Source organism: Ursus americanus, chromosome 1 (genome assembly GCF_024610735.1).
Source record: "Ursus americanus isolate L20-20 chromosome 1, mUrsAme1.1.p, whole genome shotgun sequence".
NCBI classification, from domain to species: domain Eukaryota; kingdom Metazoa; phylum Chordata; class Mammalia; order Carnivora; family Ursidae; genus Ursus; species Ursus americanus.
The window spans coordinates 54,730,601-54,745,559 of NC_142127.1; the positions used below are offsets into that span (position 1 = coordinate 54,730,601).

At 40.9% G+C, this 14,959-nt stretch overlaps 1 protein-coding gene across 1 annotated transcript in view; it reads right to left on the reverse strand.

The window, feature by feature from the left end:
* Positions 1 to 14,959, reverse strand: part of PDE11A (phosphodiesterase 11A) — a 361,649-nt gene that overhangs the window by 81,892 nt on the left and 264,798 nt on the right. The window contains exons 11-12 of the mRNA XM_045806179.2: positions 8,772 to 8,918; positions 8,413 to 8,520 (exon numbers count right to left, since the gene is read on the reverse strand). Coding sequence (XP_045662135.1) covers positions 8,413 to 8,520; positions 8,772 to 8,918 — 255 coding nt within the window. The remainder of the gene's footprint in view (positions 1 to 8,412; positions 8,521 to 8,771; positions 8,919 to 14,959) is intronic.

A 14,959-nucleotide genomic window follows, 5' to 3' on the forward strand; every position in this document is an offset into this window, starting at 1 on the left:
GCCTTCGCATTAGTTTTTGCACCTTGGTGTCGGAGGTACTCAGTGATGAGGGATTTCCTGAGTTCTTCCTGTTGATTTCAAGATCTAGCAGGTGCAGACTAAGAGGGAGGGAATCCAATGATGTACTAGGAATTCCTAATGATCGCAGAAATTCCAAACTGAAGGTTCTTGGCTCCAAATGTTCCTCCAAGGATCCTGACAGCCAGGCACTAGAGCAGAGCCCTCAGTGGATTGGCTAAAGTTGAGGGAGAACATGACTAGATTTTGTAGAGACTTTCTTCTCCCCTTCATCTTTCTCTCTTTTCTGGGTAAGAAGAGCTCAGACCATTCCAAGGTGTTTAGAAGAACATGGTTTCTCAAGGAAGTGCCCCTCTAGAAGAATCTGCACACCACGTCCCTTATCTGTGTCACATCTCAGTTGACCTATAGATGACTTCAACTTTGAAGTGATGTGAGCTTGGGGCCGAAATGCAGCATTCAGAGAAGCATTTAATTTCTGGTTTTCTTAATTTCTGGTGTGGAGAGTGTTGCATGGTTACTCTCTGGGGCCTTTGTTTGATATGTTATTAAAATCAAATTTACTTTAGCCAAAGGGCACTCTTTGAGGGTTTCATTGTAAATGCCACATAAAAGATGCTCATGTCTATCTGTGAAACCTAGATCTGCGAGCAAGAACCAAAGGTTCTATGAGAAGGGTGCCTTCAGTCCCCCTCCCGATTGAGCACATCGCCCAGTGTGGGTGCATCAGAGTGGTGAGAGTTGCTAAGGTACGTGTTTGGCCTCCATGGGAGTGAACAGCAAGCCCAGCATGTTTCTCTTTGGGACTCTGTTTTGTTGGCTTCAAGATGGAATGGCTACCTCTCAACATACAAATCCAAGGAGCAGGCTGACCGGGCATCAACCTATTCAATTGCTCCAAAGCAATGAGTTTAGATATAGGACTTTCTCGAGCTTTAAGATGGAAGCAGATTTCAATGGCTTACCAAGAGTGCTTATGACTACATTTATACTACTTGATGCCATATCCTATCTTCTTAAAATAGGTTCCTATCTCTGCCAACCAGGGCTGATTTGTGATGAAAACTCAATGGGGAAGAGAACAGGGATTCACAGCCACAATCCCCTACTGGGGAAAAAACCTTACTGCACAAACCAGATCATCCAGATTTAATGGTCATACCCCTTAGGAATTTACAGTAATCTTCATCTGCCAGTATTTGGGTGTGCTGAGCTGAAAAAGAGGCACTTTAGCCCCATTTCTGAGGTCCAGAGACCAGAACATTTCCAGCTGTTAGGGGACCACCGTCCAGCACTATGTTTACACGTCCCCTTCACCAAAGCATGTAATGTAACACAAACCACTTATAGTTTGTCTAATTATCCATAGGACTAGAGGTAGTTTTGATCAAACTTGCTTCTCGTTCTCCTCCAGATGAATGCAGCCAAATACTGATTTAAATCTATAATGACCCTTTCCTTACCAAGCTAAGAGTTGGGAAAATCCTACAGTCTACATTGAAATACTCTCTGCTACAACCAGAAGCCTCTAAAGGCACTTGTCGTCAAACAGTAAAACCTAAGTCATATTTTGGATATACTGTGACTCTCAACCTCAAGTAATGTTGCAACTGTTTGCCCATGTAAGTCTGAGAAAGGTGAGGGAGCAAAACTCAGTGATCTGTCTGGTGTAATTGCATATAGTGAATGAATGTTTGATGCATGAAAAAAAATGGGTGGATTTTAGTAAATTTTATGGAGTTACTTTTTAACCACTTCCAAGACTTAATTTTTAACCTACCTATTATCATAATTTAAAAAATTATTCATTTTGGAAAGTTAAAAGCATACAAAAAGTAGAATACTATAATGAACCCCCACGTATTCATTATCCAACTTCAACAGAATCTGTGGTTTGCTGGTCCTGTTTCATCTGTCTGTTCACATGCGTTGCTTTGTTTGCTCCTGTGCTAGAGTCTTTCAAAGCAAACCTCCAGCATCTGTCAACACTCTTTATTTCATTCCCAAGATGTCCTGGTGCAGTCAAACAAAAACTGGTCAAATATCTCTGCCCTCATACTTTGATAAAATGTGTAAAAAGATATACAAATGGCATAAGGAAAATTTCAGAGTGGGTATCTTAAGACTTGGAAAAAACAAAGCTTCTACTTCAATTTAGATAATACAAGAACTACATATCTGCATGCATGCAGCACACGTTGTAATTTAAAAAGAAACAAGAGAAAGCATATTCGACTCTTAAGGACTTAGCTTTCAACACTAAAAATATATGTGCTTTGTGATATTTTGAGGGCAGAGATTTTTGTTCATGTTAAGAAAGGTAGTTTATATTTTGTGATAAATTACTAGTGAACTGAATATAATACAGCATGTGGTTTGTGAACACAGAAAATGAGGCAGAGCCCTTGGTGGACATGAATTGTGCAGAGACAGACCTCTCCAAGTACGAGAAGCCAGGGTGATCAATTTCAAGACTATGAGGGCTCTTCAAAGCTTACCCAAATTTTTATTAGCCATCATTGAGCCAAAATTAAACACCGGACTCATGAAGAATTAAAACTTTTTAAAGCTCCCAACTTGACAGCTTGAAGTGCCAGTTTCCAGCCCCACGGAAGTGCATCACTAAGTTATAAACCGAGGAGAATGGAGGCTGTGATAAATGACCCTGGCTTTGCTGCCGGGTCTCCCTGACCTGGAGGACTCGGCTGGTGTCATAAAACACAAAGCGACAGATTAAGCAGTTTACCAACACCGTAAAAATCTCAAGAATAAATTCCCTTTAATCAAAAATCCTATATTGTAACAAGGCAGACTGAGCCCTGAAACCACATTCATTTCCTCACAAGTCTGTGTCCATGAGCGGGAGGTTATACGCGCCCCGAAATGCCGGACGTGATTATGTTCATACACTTTTACAATTTACATGTCCTAAGAAAAATACCCAGCTCTGCCTGATGGTGCGGGAGAATTTATTTTCACTAGGAAGGGAATGACCCATAACTCATGAATGGCAGCGCTTAAAGTGAGTTATGGAGGTTACTCTCCTGTGTGAGGAAATGGATTGGATTATCCTTCTGCCCAATTGTATGTTTGGTTATTAGCACACCGGGTTCTTAATTATGTGCGGCTTTGCCTTTTTCCTTTTATAAAATAAATGTGGATAAAGGGAATGTCAACTAGAAGCATGGAGTGCCTAATTGGGGCTCTCAGAGGTGGCCAGAGAGAAGAAAAATGGAAACCTTCTTAAATGATGAAAAGGCAGGACTCTTAAATGTAATTTAAGCACAGTATTTAAATTGATTAGTGCCCAGTGCTGATATTCTGCAAATATGCTGAAAATCACTCCTTTCCTAAATTGAAAACTTGCCATCTTTAAAGTTACACTGGAAGTCAAGACATACCTACATGAAGATTAAAGAACTGGCTTTTCTAACATGCAGATTTTATCGCATTGTTATGATGATGCTGCCATTTATTTTCAAGTAAATATAGTAGTTACTAATGACATGAAAAGGAAGTACAATGTGAAAATGATGTTTGATGATTATAAATATGATTATTATTTGTTACTATTACAGTCAGTTACAGAACAAAACATGTAGATCTCTCTGGACCTCCCAATGTGACAATCTACAAAAAAAAAATTGGATTTTTGTTGAGATTAGGATTCTGGTTACTTAGTGAAAATATTTTATTCAAAAATTTAATTGGTTCTAAAAAAATTTTAATTGGCTCTGTCCTTCTTGGGAGGCCAGGGGGTGGGGGGAGGAGGAGTTGGGGGGGAGAGGGAGTGGGGGAGAGTTCCAATTGTGCTTCTCAGATCTCCTTCCAGAATAAATTTCCTATCTCAAAAATCAAGGACTTCTCTGAAAACGGCAAACAGCAGACAGCGCATTATCCTCAAGCTGGTGAATAGGATGGATTTTTCTCCCTAAACGTCCCTTCTGCTCTCTAGTTTGAATTACCAATAAAATGACTTAGCTTATCTCTGAAAATAACCTTGTTGACAACACAAATATGGACTTAAACACGCTACCTCCACATTTAAGATTTAAGAAGCCCCCAGTAAATGTCAGGGGGTGTCAATGTGTTTGCTCTGATACTTGGTTATTATTAGTGTTTAACTGCAATCCCCCACGGGCGCCATGCCGCCAGCACCACCATAAATTTTAATGTGATCATGTGCTCTTCTCTTTTCATATCCAGTGAATTCTGCAGGATCATAATATTCTATATGAACCCTAGCTGAACCTTAGTGTGATATGAAGAAAAAACAAGATTTCTAGCAGTGATAGTTGTTCATCGTTTTATAGTTTTTTAAAAAACTGGACACTAGGCAACATGAATAATATTACCCTCAACTAAATCCACTCATTCAAATGAATCTCTTTTGAGCCCTCCAGGATGCAGGGCATGGCCCAAGGTGCTAATGAGTACATTTATGGGATAGTAAAGAACACTGACTATTAAGGAAACCTTCCCCCCACCCCCGGGGAATCTGTCAGAACTCATACATCATTTATAAAACCGAAAAATGTCTCTGCAACCTTGGCGTCACCGCATACCTTTTATTCCACGGAATACAAACAAAAGCACGGTCGTTTTCTCTATCTGGTCTGCATTGTGAATAGAAGAGATGTGTTTCTCATTGTTCATTATGTATGTGCTTAATGGAATATTTATTCCACAAGCTTCCATAAATAGAATTTGTATAGTTATTCTTGATCTGCTGGTTTTTATTCCTTGTTGTGGCCCCCAATAGTAACTGGCACTATGTGCTGTATTTATCCAAGGAATTAAAAATATTTGGTAAATTCTAACTACCTAAATATCTCTTTGGAAGCGAAGAATAATGTTGAAGCTTTCATTTCAAAATTGGGAACGTCAGGCCAGAGGCATGGAATAAATTAGTAAGTCATTAGCAGGGTTCCCTGTGAACTAAATTTCCACAGTTTTGTATCAAATTGCTTATTCTTCAAAGCAGTTCATTCTTTTTCCTTGTAAAGGAACAAAACCTATTTGTTACCTAGACATGAGGTTGAATACTTTTGCAAAACATAATTCTGAGTCAGTAAGTTCATTTTTCATGTTCAAAATGATTTTAGGGTTAAAGGTTTGGAAGCTGGTATGTAGATTTACTATTTGCTTGTCCTGTTGTACATGGTGTCATAATTTGCTCGGCAAAGACACACAACCATGCATCTTCCCACTCTCAGACAATGGGCTTAGAAAAATACATACACGCACATATGTAAGGTCACATGGAAAGTGTTGGATTATTCCTGCTAACAGCTCTGTGGGCAAAGCAGTCAGAATATAGACCTGATAGGAGGGGCTTTTTTTGGACACACTGGCTTTGTTGGTGCCTCTTTTAATAAAAGAGTGTGGGTGTGTGTGCCTCATTATCTTCTGTCCTAGAAGAAAAGAAGTACTTTCAGGGAAGGTTGGTTAACGTTTTTCTTTCCTGGCAACTGGCTGGGAAACTTTGCCTTGGAGCGCCATCTAGAGGAAAACTCAACATATGTGTGCCATGCTTTCTGTCTTTGTGACTCAGGCAGAATGAATCCAGTGGTGGTTGGTGTATGGTAATTTTTTTTTTTTAATACATTAAGAGAAAATTTTGTTTCTCACTCAATACATGGAAATGGAATATGAGATAACTAGAATGCAAATATAGTCATTAATGAGAACAGAACAGTGAAAGCCCCTACTAGTCTTCAGGAGTATCTGAAGCATTAATGCCCATTCATGGAAATGAGTAGGTTATAATTTTGCCATAAGCTGAGGTCATATTCCAGAAATTAGAACTGAGGAGTAAATTAAATTCATTTTTTTCTTCACTGATCAAATAATCTTTTTTCATCTCTGTAATTATTTTCTTAGCTAAAAAATTTTTATTAATCAGGTTGCCCATGGTCAAGTTGAAGAGACTGCTTGTGTTAGGGACAAAAGTTGACATTTTCAACCTATTGTAACCCTTAGTCAAGTTCAGCAAAATTTAACGGGCAGGAAATAATATCTTTTCCAGATGTGGCTTCTCAATTCAATGTGAGGGAGAAAAAATAACATTCACCAGTGTATTCTTTTCAAAGCCAGGGTGGGAAATTTAACAAAGAATTCTCCCCTTTCTGAGCTAGCATTAATACAAAAACAAAACCCAAACCTCCTCACACAGGGCTACTCTTCAAGGTTGCTGAGCAGACTTGAAAAATAACTATACCCTTGAAATATTCTGGCAGGATGAATACCCCTGTTGTAATAACAGAGTCTGAGAGTTCTGCTTTCTTCTAGTTCCTGAAAAGGAGCAAGATTGTCTATATTTTGGAAACATATACTAAAGAAAACTGGGTACGTATTTCCTTTTACTCTTAAGTGTCCTCCCTGACCCCACTGCTCTTGCTAACTTCCCCCACCCCGACTATTTTAAAGCTTGTCATAGAAGTCTGTTTCTGTCTTTGACATCTCTAACTTATAATAGCAAGGCCATTCCTTTTTCCCTTCGTTGAACAAGACTCCTGCTGACTTATTTTTGGCAATTCACCATAAATCCATAGGTTCTCCAAAATAACAGATTAACACTTTCTTTATTGAATGTCTCCTGTGAGCCAGACACATAAACTCTGCACACAGAAAATGATTCCTTGCCTACTGAGATCTGATATGGAAAGGCAAAATGAAAGTGTTTTTTTTAAATTTTATTTTACTTTAAGCAACATTGTTTGTTCCTTAAGTGGTTAAGGATCCAAAACAGAAGTCCTCCAGTGTAAAAGTGAAGACATTTTGGTCCCATCTCCTTATGCTGTATGCACACTGGAGTTCAAGTTAATCTAACACACATCTGTTGAAAACCTACCAAGCGTATGAGGGCGTGCAAAGTGCTCATAAGGCCCTCAGTAAATAAATGTTGGGCAAGCAAGTGAATGTTGTTGAAAGAATAAGAAATGATCTCTTTAGCCTCAAGCTGCTGACTCTATAGCAAAATGAGGGCTCTGTGACGTAAGATACACAGCAGGAAGAAAGACAGGTTGTACTAGACACAGCACACAGACAGAAGTAATTACTGATTCTTGGGGAGAAAGGGGAAGACTTTGTGGAAAAACTGGCATAGATCAGTGCCTTCAAGGATGAGTACAATTTTAATAGGAGAGAATGGGACGGAGATTTCATAAGGAAGGAGCAGAGCAGTATTTGTTCATTTGGCCAAAGGAAAATGTGTATCATTTGGAGTTCCTTATTTTGGGTTTAAATTTTAGTGTGGGTACAAAGATGTGAGGTACTTAGATTTATGTTCTTTTTTTTTTTTTTAAGATTTTTATTTATTTATTCGACAGAGATAGAGATAGCCAGTGAGAGAGGGAACACAAGCAGGGGGAGTGGGAGAGGAAGAAGCAGGCTCATAGCAGAGGAGCCTGATGTGGGGCTCGACCCCACAACGCCGGGATCACGCCCTGAGCCGAAGGCAGACGCTTAACCGCTGTGCCACCCAGGTGCCCCTAGATTTATGTTCTAATAATCTAAAACTTGTGTTCTCTTCTATTTTGTATGGTAAATATGTTTATACACACAAACATATGTACGTATATGTACATCTACATACATATGTGTATGTGTATAAAACCAAGAGGCCAGAGAAGCCAATATATTTAAGCCAGAAAACATTTTACTTGATTACAGTTTAACAGTATAAGTGGAAATAAGGCCAAAACAAGCCTTATTTCTTGCCAGTAAATGGAGATGAATAAGAGATTTGGTTTTAATCTTTGCCACAAACATTTGCTTTTAGTTTAAGTTCCAAGGCTTACCCTCTGGCCAGTGGCTCTAACCATCTCCGAAAACCAGACTACCACCTTCCCTGGGTGACAGACCTTATAACAGAGATTTTAAGCCTCGTGTGCCCCTGCGCCCTAACAGCATTTGCTCTACTATTTCCTTCCCATGACCACCGTGGACATCTCACAGATAAGCGTTCTCTCAGGATTTTCAAATTCCCGTGGGTAATGTTTCCACACGCCCCGGCTGTGACTTTCCACCAGCCGAGAGAGTTTTATCCAGCGATCCCTTTGTTCTGTTACTCGTGCCCATATCCTGTGCAAAAAGATTCCTTTGAAAATCTAAGCATTTCTTTTGTAAAAAGAACCAGTTTCCCAAGATAAAACATTGAAAAGAGGCTCAAGCAATCATGCCAAGACTACACCTGCTTCAAGGTGTCAGCGAATTTGCTGCTTTCAAGCCCAGAAGTTGTTGTGAAATATATACTCCCATAACCAGGGCAGGTAAGTTCCAGTGTAAAATAAATCACGTGGCAATTTGTCAGAGAAATGGAAATGCGAAGGAGAAGGCCTCTAGGTCCATACAAATGACAGATGACGTTCCACCGCCACCGAACACACTTACTGTTAGCATCGCAAACATCAGTTGGCACACATTGAAGGCATGCCTCCAGTTGTGGTACAGAACCATTCGATAATTTTTCCTCACTGTCAACAGCCACCTACACAGTGTCTGAAATGGGAAGGGAGAGGTTGTATCAGGTGGTTGGATGTGTCTCCAGTGGGCTGTTATCAAAACAATGCCTTACGTCTGAGTTATCTCCACCACCCAAAGTCCTTCCACAAACCTCCCAGGGTTCTCACGGTAATCCCATGAGCGTGCAGGCTGAGTAGTATCATTTGCATTTGAGAAACCTTAAGTTGCATTTGGGAAACCTGGCTACCATGTTGTCCCGGACAGATCACCCTGTCAGAATATCTTACCTCATAGTCAATTTTAAATTTCTGCACCATCCCCAGCTCCATGAACATCCGGAGAGCAGCTGTGATCATGGCGTCAACGTCAAGAGAAAAGTCATCAAAGTGTATGTCATCGATGGCAAGTTCTGACACCAAAGGGACGTTGGCTGCCTACAAAACAGAAGACATAAGTCAAGCCAAGTTCACCAGCTTTTCCAAACCCCTCATCAGGCTCTCCTTTCCTGCTTATCAGACGTGCCACATAAATCAGACCTGACCTGCACTTACACTCTGATACAGCTAAACTCTGAGCTGGAAATGTCTTTTGTTTCCGAACTGCAAATGCCCCAAGCAAATGAAGAGGGTGGGAGGGAGGAAGGGAAGCTAATCTGAAGAAAAAATATACACACTGGATTTAGTCTGCAGAATTTAGAATACAAAGCTGTCTAGTTTACTGAAACTGCAGTCATACAACATATTCTGATGCATATTACGGAGCACTAAACGCAAGAAACATCTGGGCAGCCAGCAGCTGTGAATTTTAATTGCTGCTCTTCAGAGGAGGACGTGGGAATACACCCCTTTGCCTTGTTTTTTGTATCCTTATTTCCTTGTTTCTTGTACCCTCATATCCTGTAGCTCCGCACATGCACTTTGTTACACGTGTGGTCTATATATTCAGAAAGATGGCAGGCGTCAGACAGAGCATCTCTGGCACAAAAAGTCTTCTTAATAGAATAGAGGTGTTTGGAGGATCAGCACCAGCATATGTTTCACCGAAAGACTAAATTTACAATATCGTTTCGTTTCATTCTATATAAACATCACAACGTAATTACAATATTGGTCATACATATTCAGGGTTTTCAAAACACTCAAGCGAGGCGGCTGTCCATCAGTTGCCCCGCACAAGCTTAAAAGGAAGAAAAAATATCTTTGGGAATCATTTTCATGCTGATTTCATTGGGTTCACCATATCTTTTGGGCCACTCTTCGTAAGGGAATAATTTCTACCTTTTCAGGTTATCGGGGACATTCTGGATTCATTTTTCTAGTCTATTCACTGGGTATAAATTACTCAAGGAGTCATCGTCACCCTGGGACTATTTCAGGTGAGCAATGAAATCCAACTCTGGATACTCTAAGCATTCTAGAAACCATATAATCAATCCTTCCTTCCCAACTCCACGCTCCTCCATAAGAGTTTACATCTCAAGGCTAAAATCCAAACATTGTTTATTCCCCCCAACACAGAAGAATAATGAACCAATACATAAATACAGTACAGTACTAACTATATGCACACTGTTGTACAATAGGTATCTGGAACTTTTTCACCTTGTGTGGTTGAAACTCTGTACCCAATGGACATCTCCCCATTCTCCTCTCCCTTCTCTCCTCCAGCCCCTGGCAACCACCATTCTCCTTTCTGTTTCTATGAGTTTGACTACTTTAGATACCTCATATAAGTGGAATCATGTAGCATTTGTCTCTTTGTGATTGGCTTATTTCACTTAGCATAATGTCTTCAAGGATCATTCATGTTGTACCATATGACAGGATTGCCTTCTTTTTAAAGGCTGGATAATATCCCATTGCATGTGTATGCAGTTGACCCTTGAACAACATGGGTTTGAGCTGCATGGGTCCATTTACATGCAGCTTTTTTTCAATAAAGACAGCACAGTACTGTAAATGTATTTTCTCTTTCTTACGATTTTCTTTTTTTTTTTTTATTTTTTTTATTTTTTTTTAAAGATTTTATTTATTTATTCGACAGAGATAGAGACAGCCAGCGAGAGAGGGAACACAAGCAGGGGGAGTGGGAGAGGAAGAAGCAGGCTCATAGCAGAAGAGCCTGATGTGGGGCTCGATCCCAGATCGCCGGGATCACGCCCTGAGCCGAAGGCAGACGCTTAACCGCTGTGCCACCCAGGCGCCCCTCTTACGATTTTCTTAACGTTTTATGTTCTCTAGCTTACTTTATTGTAAGAATACAGTACCTAATACAAACAATATACAAAATATGTTAAACATAAACATAACTGTTTATGTTATCGGTAAGGTTTCTGGTCAATGATAGGCTATTAGTAGTTACGTTTTTGGGGAGTCAAAAGTTTTACGTAGATTTTTGACTGCATGGGGGTTGGTGCCCCTAACCCTCATGTTGTTCATGGTTTATTCTCTGTCTTCATCAGCTTATCTGTTGAGCAATCATTTCCATATATTAGAGGTTTTAGAGTGTTAGATGTTTTCCTCAGCTGTAGGGTCATCTTTGATTCTTAGCTTCTGTTTACAAGTCAGGCTCTATAGCTCCTGTGAAAGCTTCTGCCGCCTCCTGTGGAGGGGGAATTCTAACTGACCTGTTTCCTTGGGAAAGCCACCAATGTGGGTTTCTTTAGGGCTTTGCTCTTTAGCTACTCCGATCCCCAGAGAAGAATCTTGCGGGTGGAGCCTGGCTGGGTAGGGGGCTGGGGGAGGAGTCTCAGCACCGGTTTTCTAGCTCTTCATTCAGCTCTGTTTGCAGCCTGTATGCCTACCCTAAAGCTCTGTGCTGGTGTCTCCCTAACCCGAAGAGCAGCTGTGATATACTCTTAAGCTACACACGGGTCCCAGTGTTTATGAAATGGAGGCGTGAGACAAAGCATCCAGAGACAGCACTGTTTCTTCAATTCCCCATTTTCCTGTACATAGTCCCAGCTTCATCCCCACTTCCAAAGGTACTTAATTAGTCCCCTATCTGGGAGGGGCTCTGTGGTATAAATTTGTTTGCTTCCCATCTTTTCCCATTGCTGGCTTATTTTGCCTTTCTTTGGTTTGCTAAATTACTTAATATTTATCAGTTTCCTAGCTTTCAATATTTTGTTATTGTTAAGTCCTCTCCTAATTTCTTTGTTTTTGAGAATTCATACCTTAAAAAAATTTTCTTCATGGGTTTTTAGTGGGGACTGAGGAAGGAACAAAAGAAAATGAGTCAGTTTACTCTACCACCGTTATCCAAAAATCACTGAAATTATGTTTATTAAATGATGCCTTAAACGATCAATCAGCTTGGAGAACTCAGAAGTAAGTTGGCTTTTGGTTTTTAGTCCCTTTGTTTCTACGTGCCTGGGCCTGGCCACAACTGTGCACACTCCTTTCTTCTATTTGATACTCCTGTGTGTTCAGCTGTGTCAATCCTGACCTCGCCTTTTAAGCTGTAACAATCTTAGAGGCGGATGCCATGTTTCTTCCCCTTATGGAAACTCCAGAACGACTCTCTACTTCCACCACACGTTTCAAGGGCTTTCTATGTACATAGAAGATCTGTGTTCACGGCAGTTTGTTCACGTTCAAACCCAAATACAACTGGAAAACCACTTCCCAAGAGGGCAGGAGCCCCGTCCCAAAAGACAAGAGTGATTCTGCTCTCAGGAGAAGAGTCTGGTCCTGAGTTGGCAGAGGAAGTCCAGCCCCCTCCCAGCTGGTTGCCGAGGAGCTTATATGGCAGTGGAGGCCGTGCTGCTCTTCAGGTGGCCCCTGTCTTGTGGATTATTAATAGTGTAGTCTCTGATGCCATTATAAATCCTCTACCCTTCAAAGGCACTAAATTCACTTAATTATCTTAAAAATTAAAGAATATAGGCATTTTTTCATTATGAAATGTTAATGGAAAGGAAATAAGAACATTAGGTTGAAAAATGTAGGGTGACCTCTGGTTCACCAAGACCCATACTTATTGACCTTGTCTTTTTTCCCCTAATAGGTTGATTGATCCAGAGTTAAATCATACCAGAATATAGATCACCCTGAGCCCTGTCGTAAACCGTTGCTGGCACTTGTAGATGCACAGGAAGTCCCCAGCCTTTCAGAAATGACCAGTTTCAGCTATTGTGAGAAGTATAGATAGTTTTCATCCACACTACTGGGTTCAAGAGCAGTTTCAGGAGGAAATCATGAAGAATTAAGAGTAGTATGTGTCCTGAGGAGTTGTGCATGGAGATCTTATCTGCAAAAGATTTGGGAAGAGCCTTCTGTTGCCAGATTTCCTTGTTATAGAAACACAATCTCTGCATATCTTCTGATAAGTAGAGAATGGGACCACATCTTCCAAACCTATAATTACTCTAGACATAGGATATTAACAAAACAAATCAAAGTCAATTTCTCCAAGTGTCAGTCTTCAACTTTTAAATATTTATAAGGCACCATATCCCTAAATCAAAGAGGAGTGCTACAATCCAAAATAACTACTGAATTAATAGCCAGGAAATAACATTTGGATAAAAGAACCATTTACTTTACTGCAGCAATAAATGAAAACACAGAATTATGAGTCCTGGAGCTAATTTGAATAATGTTCAAGAAGTGGGACTCTAGCTGGCTGGGAGTACCTGATATCCTTTGACCATTCCTCTTCTTTGTTTGGGTCTTAATAGTTAAGTGGTTATCAAAGGGAGTCATAAAACTGCCTCCTCTAAAATTGAAAAGGTAGCTTTACAAAGAGGCCATAAAATGTTAAAATACAATCCTGGATTCCCTGACACATGAATATTACATTTTGTGATGTTCAGAAAATGGGAAGAAACAACAAAGTGGGTGGTGGTCCAGGCCAAGCATTTCAAAGGCAAAATGACTTGTTGCCAATCCATTCCACTCAGTCACTGACCCTTTTGGACAAGAATAGAAGTTGGGGGCTTTAAGATCCTAGGATTAATGAAGACAGGAGAATGGGCTGTGGGGATGTGGAAGGGACTCTGAAGTTCTTTATTTTGCCACACTTTTATAGCTCTTACCACACGCCAGGCACTGTTCTAGCACCTTATGCATATTATTAACTCATTTGCTCCTCACGAGGACCTGAAGACGTAGGGAATATTTTTAACCCCGTGTTACAGAGTAGGCAACTGGAATAGATGCTAGGCAATCTGTTCAAATTTGCACAGTGGTGACTGGCAGAGGCAGATTTGAACCTGGGGCCTCTGGTTCTAGAGACTGGTTCCTAACCACTACACTACCTCTAGAAATGGGCTGATGCCAAGCCAAGGGGTCTCCCATCCCTGTTTTATGCAAGCTAACTTGGGTGCACCAGGGGTGGTGATTAGGATTTAGCTCCAGATAATTAGGGATCCATTTTTCATGATGAGCAGCCTGGAACCATTTGAGAGGACAATGTTTTGGTCTTATATGAATTCATCTGGGAAATCTCTAAGTTCACAACTGCCTCTAGAACAGCCCCAGTCATTAGCATTTTGATTAGAGGGAACACAGAATCAGCTCAATACTCCCAAGACCATCCTGAAAAAGATAACTTCTCTTCTGAGGGAGCAGAAGCAGACTGTAGGCCAATTACATTAGCTTCCGACGGGAAAGCAGAGCACGCATGGGGCTGATGTTACCCTTGGCCAAGCAAGGTAACTTGTAGAGTAAGGGAAGCTGCAAACAGGTGAGATGCTGGGTGGAGCGCAGGAACATGAGGGATCCTTCTGCTAGACAGGAGCCTTTTGTCAGAAACCTGGGAAGGTGTCTCTGGACAGTTGGGACACAGTTGAGAAATGCTTAAAACATACGCATGAACTCAGGTTTTAGAGGGACTAAGTACTAGAAGTACTTAGTAGTTTAGATAGTATATAGTCACATTTCCAGTGGCAAAGGATGACATTTTGATGAATTTCTTTCTTTTTTTTTTTTTTTTAAAGATTTTATTTATTTATTCGACAGAGATAGAGACAGCCAGCGAGAGAGGAACACAAGCAGGGGGAGTGGGAGAGGAAGAAGCGGGCTCATAGCGGAGGAGCCTGATGTGGGGCTCGATCCCATAATGCCAGGATCACGCCCTGAGCCGAAGGCAGACGCTGAACCGCTGTGCCACCCAGGTGCCCCACATTTTGATGAATTTCTGCTCTTGCTCAGAAAAAGAGGAAACGATTTCTTATTAATCGCAGTACAATGTTGCTTTCTTAAATCAACTTTCAAACAGGAAAGTTGGGATATTTGGGAGCCTGCAACATGTGAAACATGTGGGGAAAGATACAGAATTCAAAGGAGAGAGCGCAACAAAGCTTCGTCAGAGAGCCGCTCTGCTGACAGAGAAGGTGCTGGCCGCCCAGCACATTTGTAGGCAACCTCCATCTTGCTTGTCTACAAACCACCACCAGAAGCCACGAAGAGCTGTGAGGCCAGCTGGTGGCCTATGTGGCAGTCATGGAAGATCTGAGTCGTGTTCCTGGGGC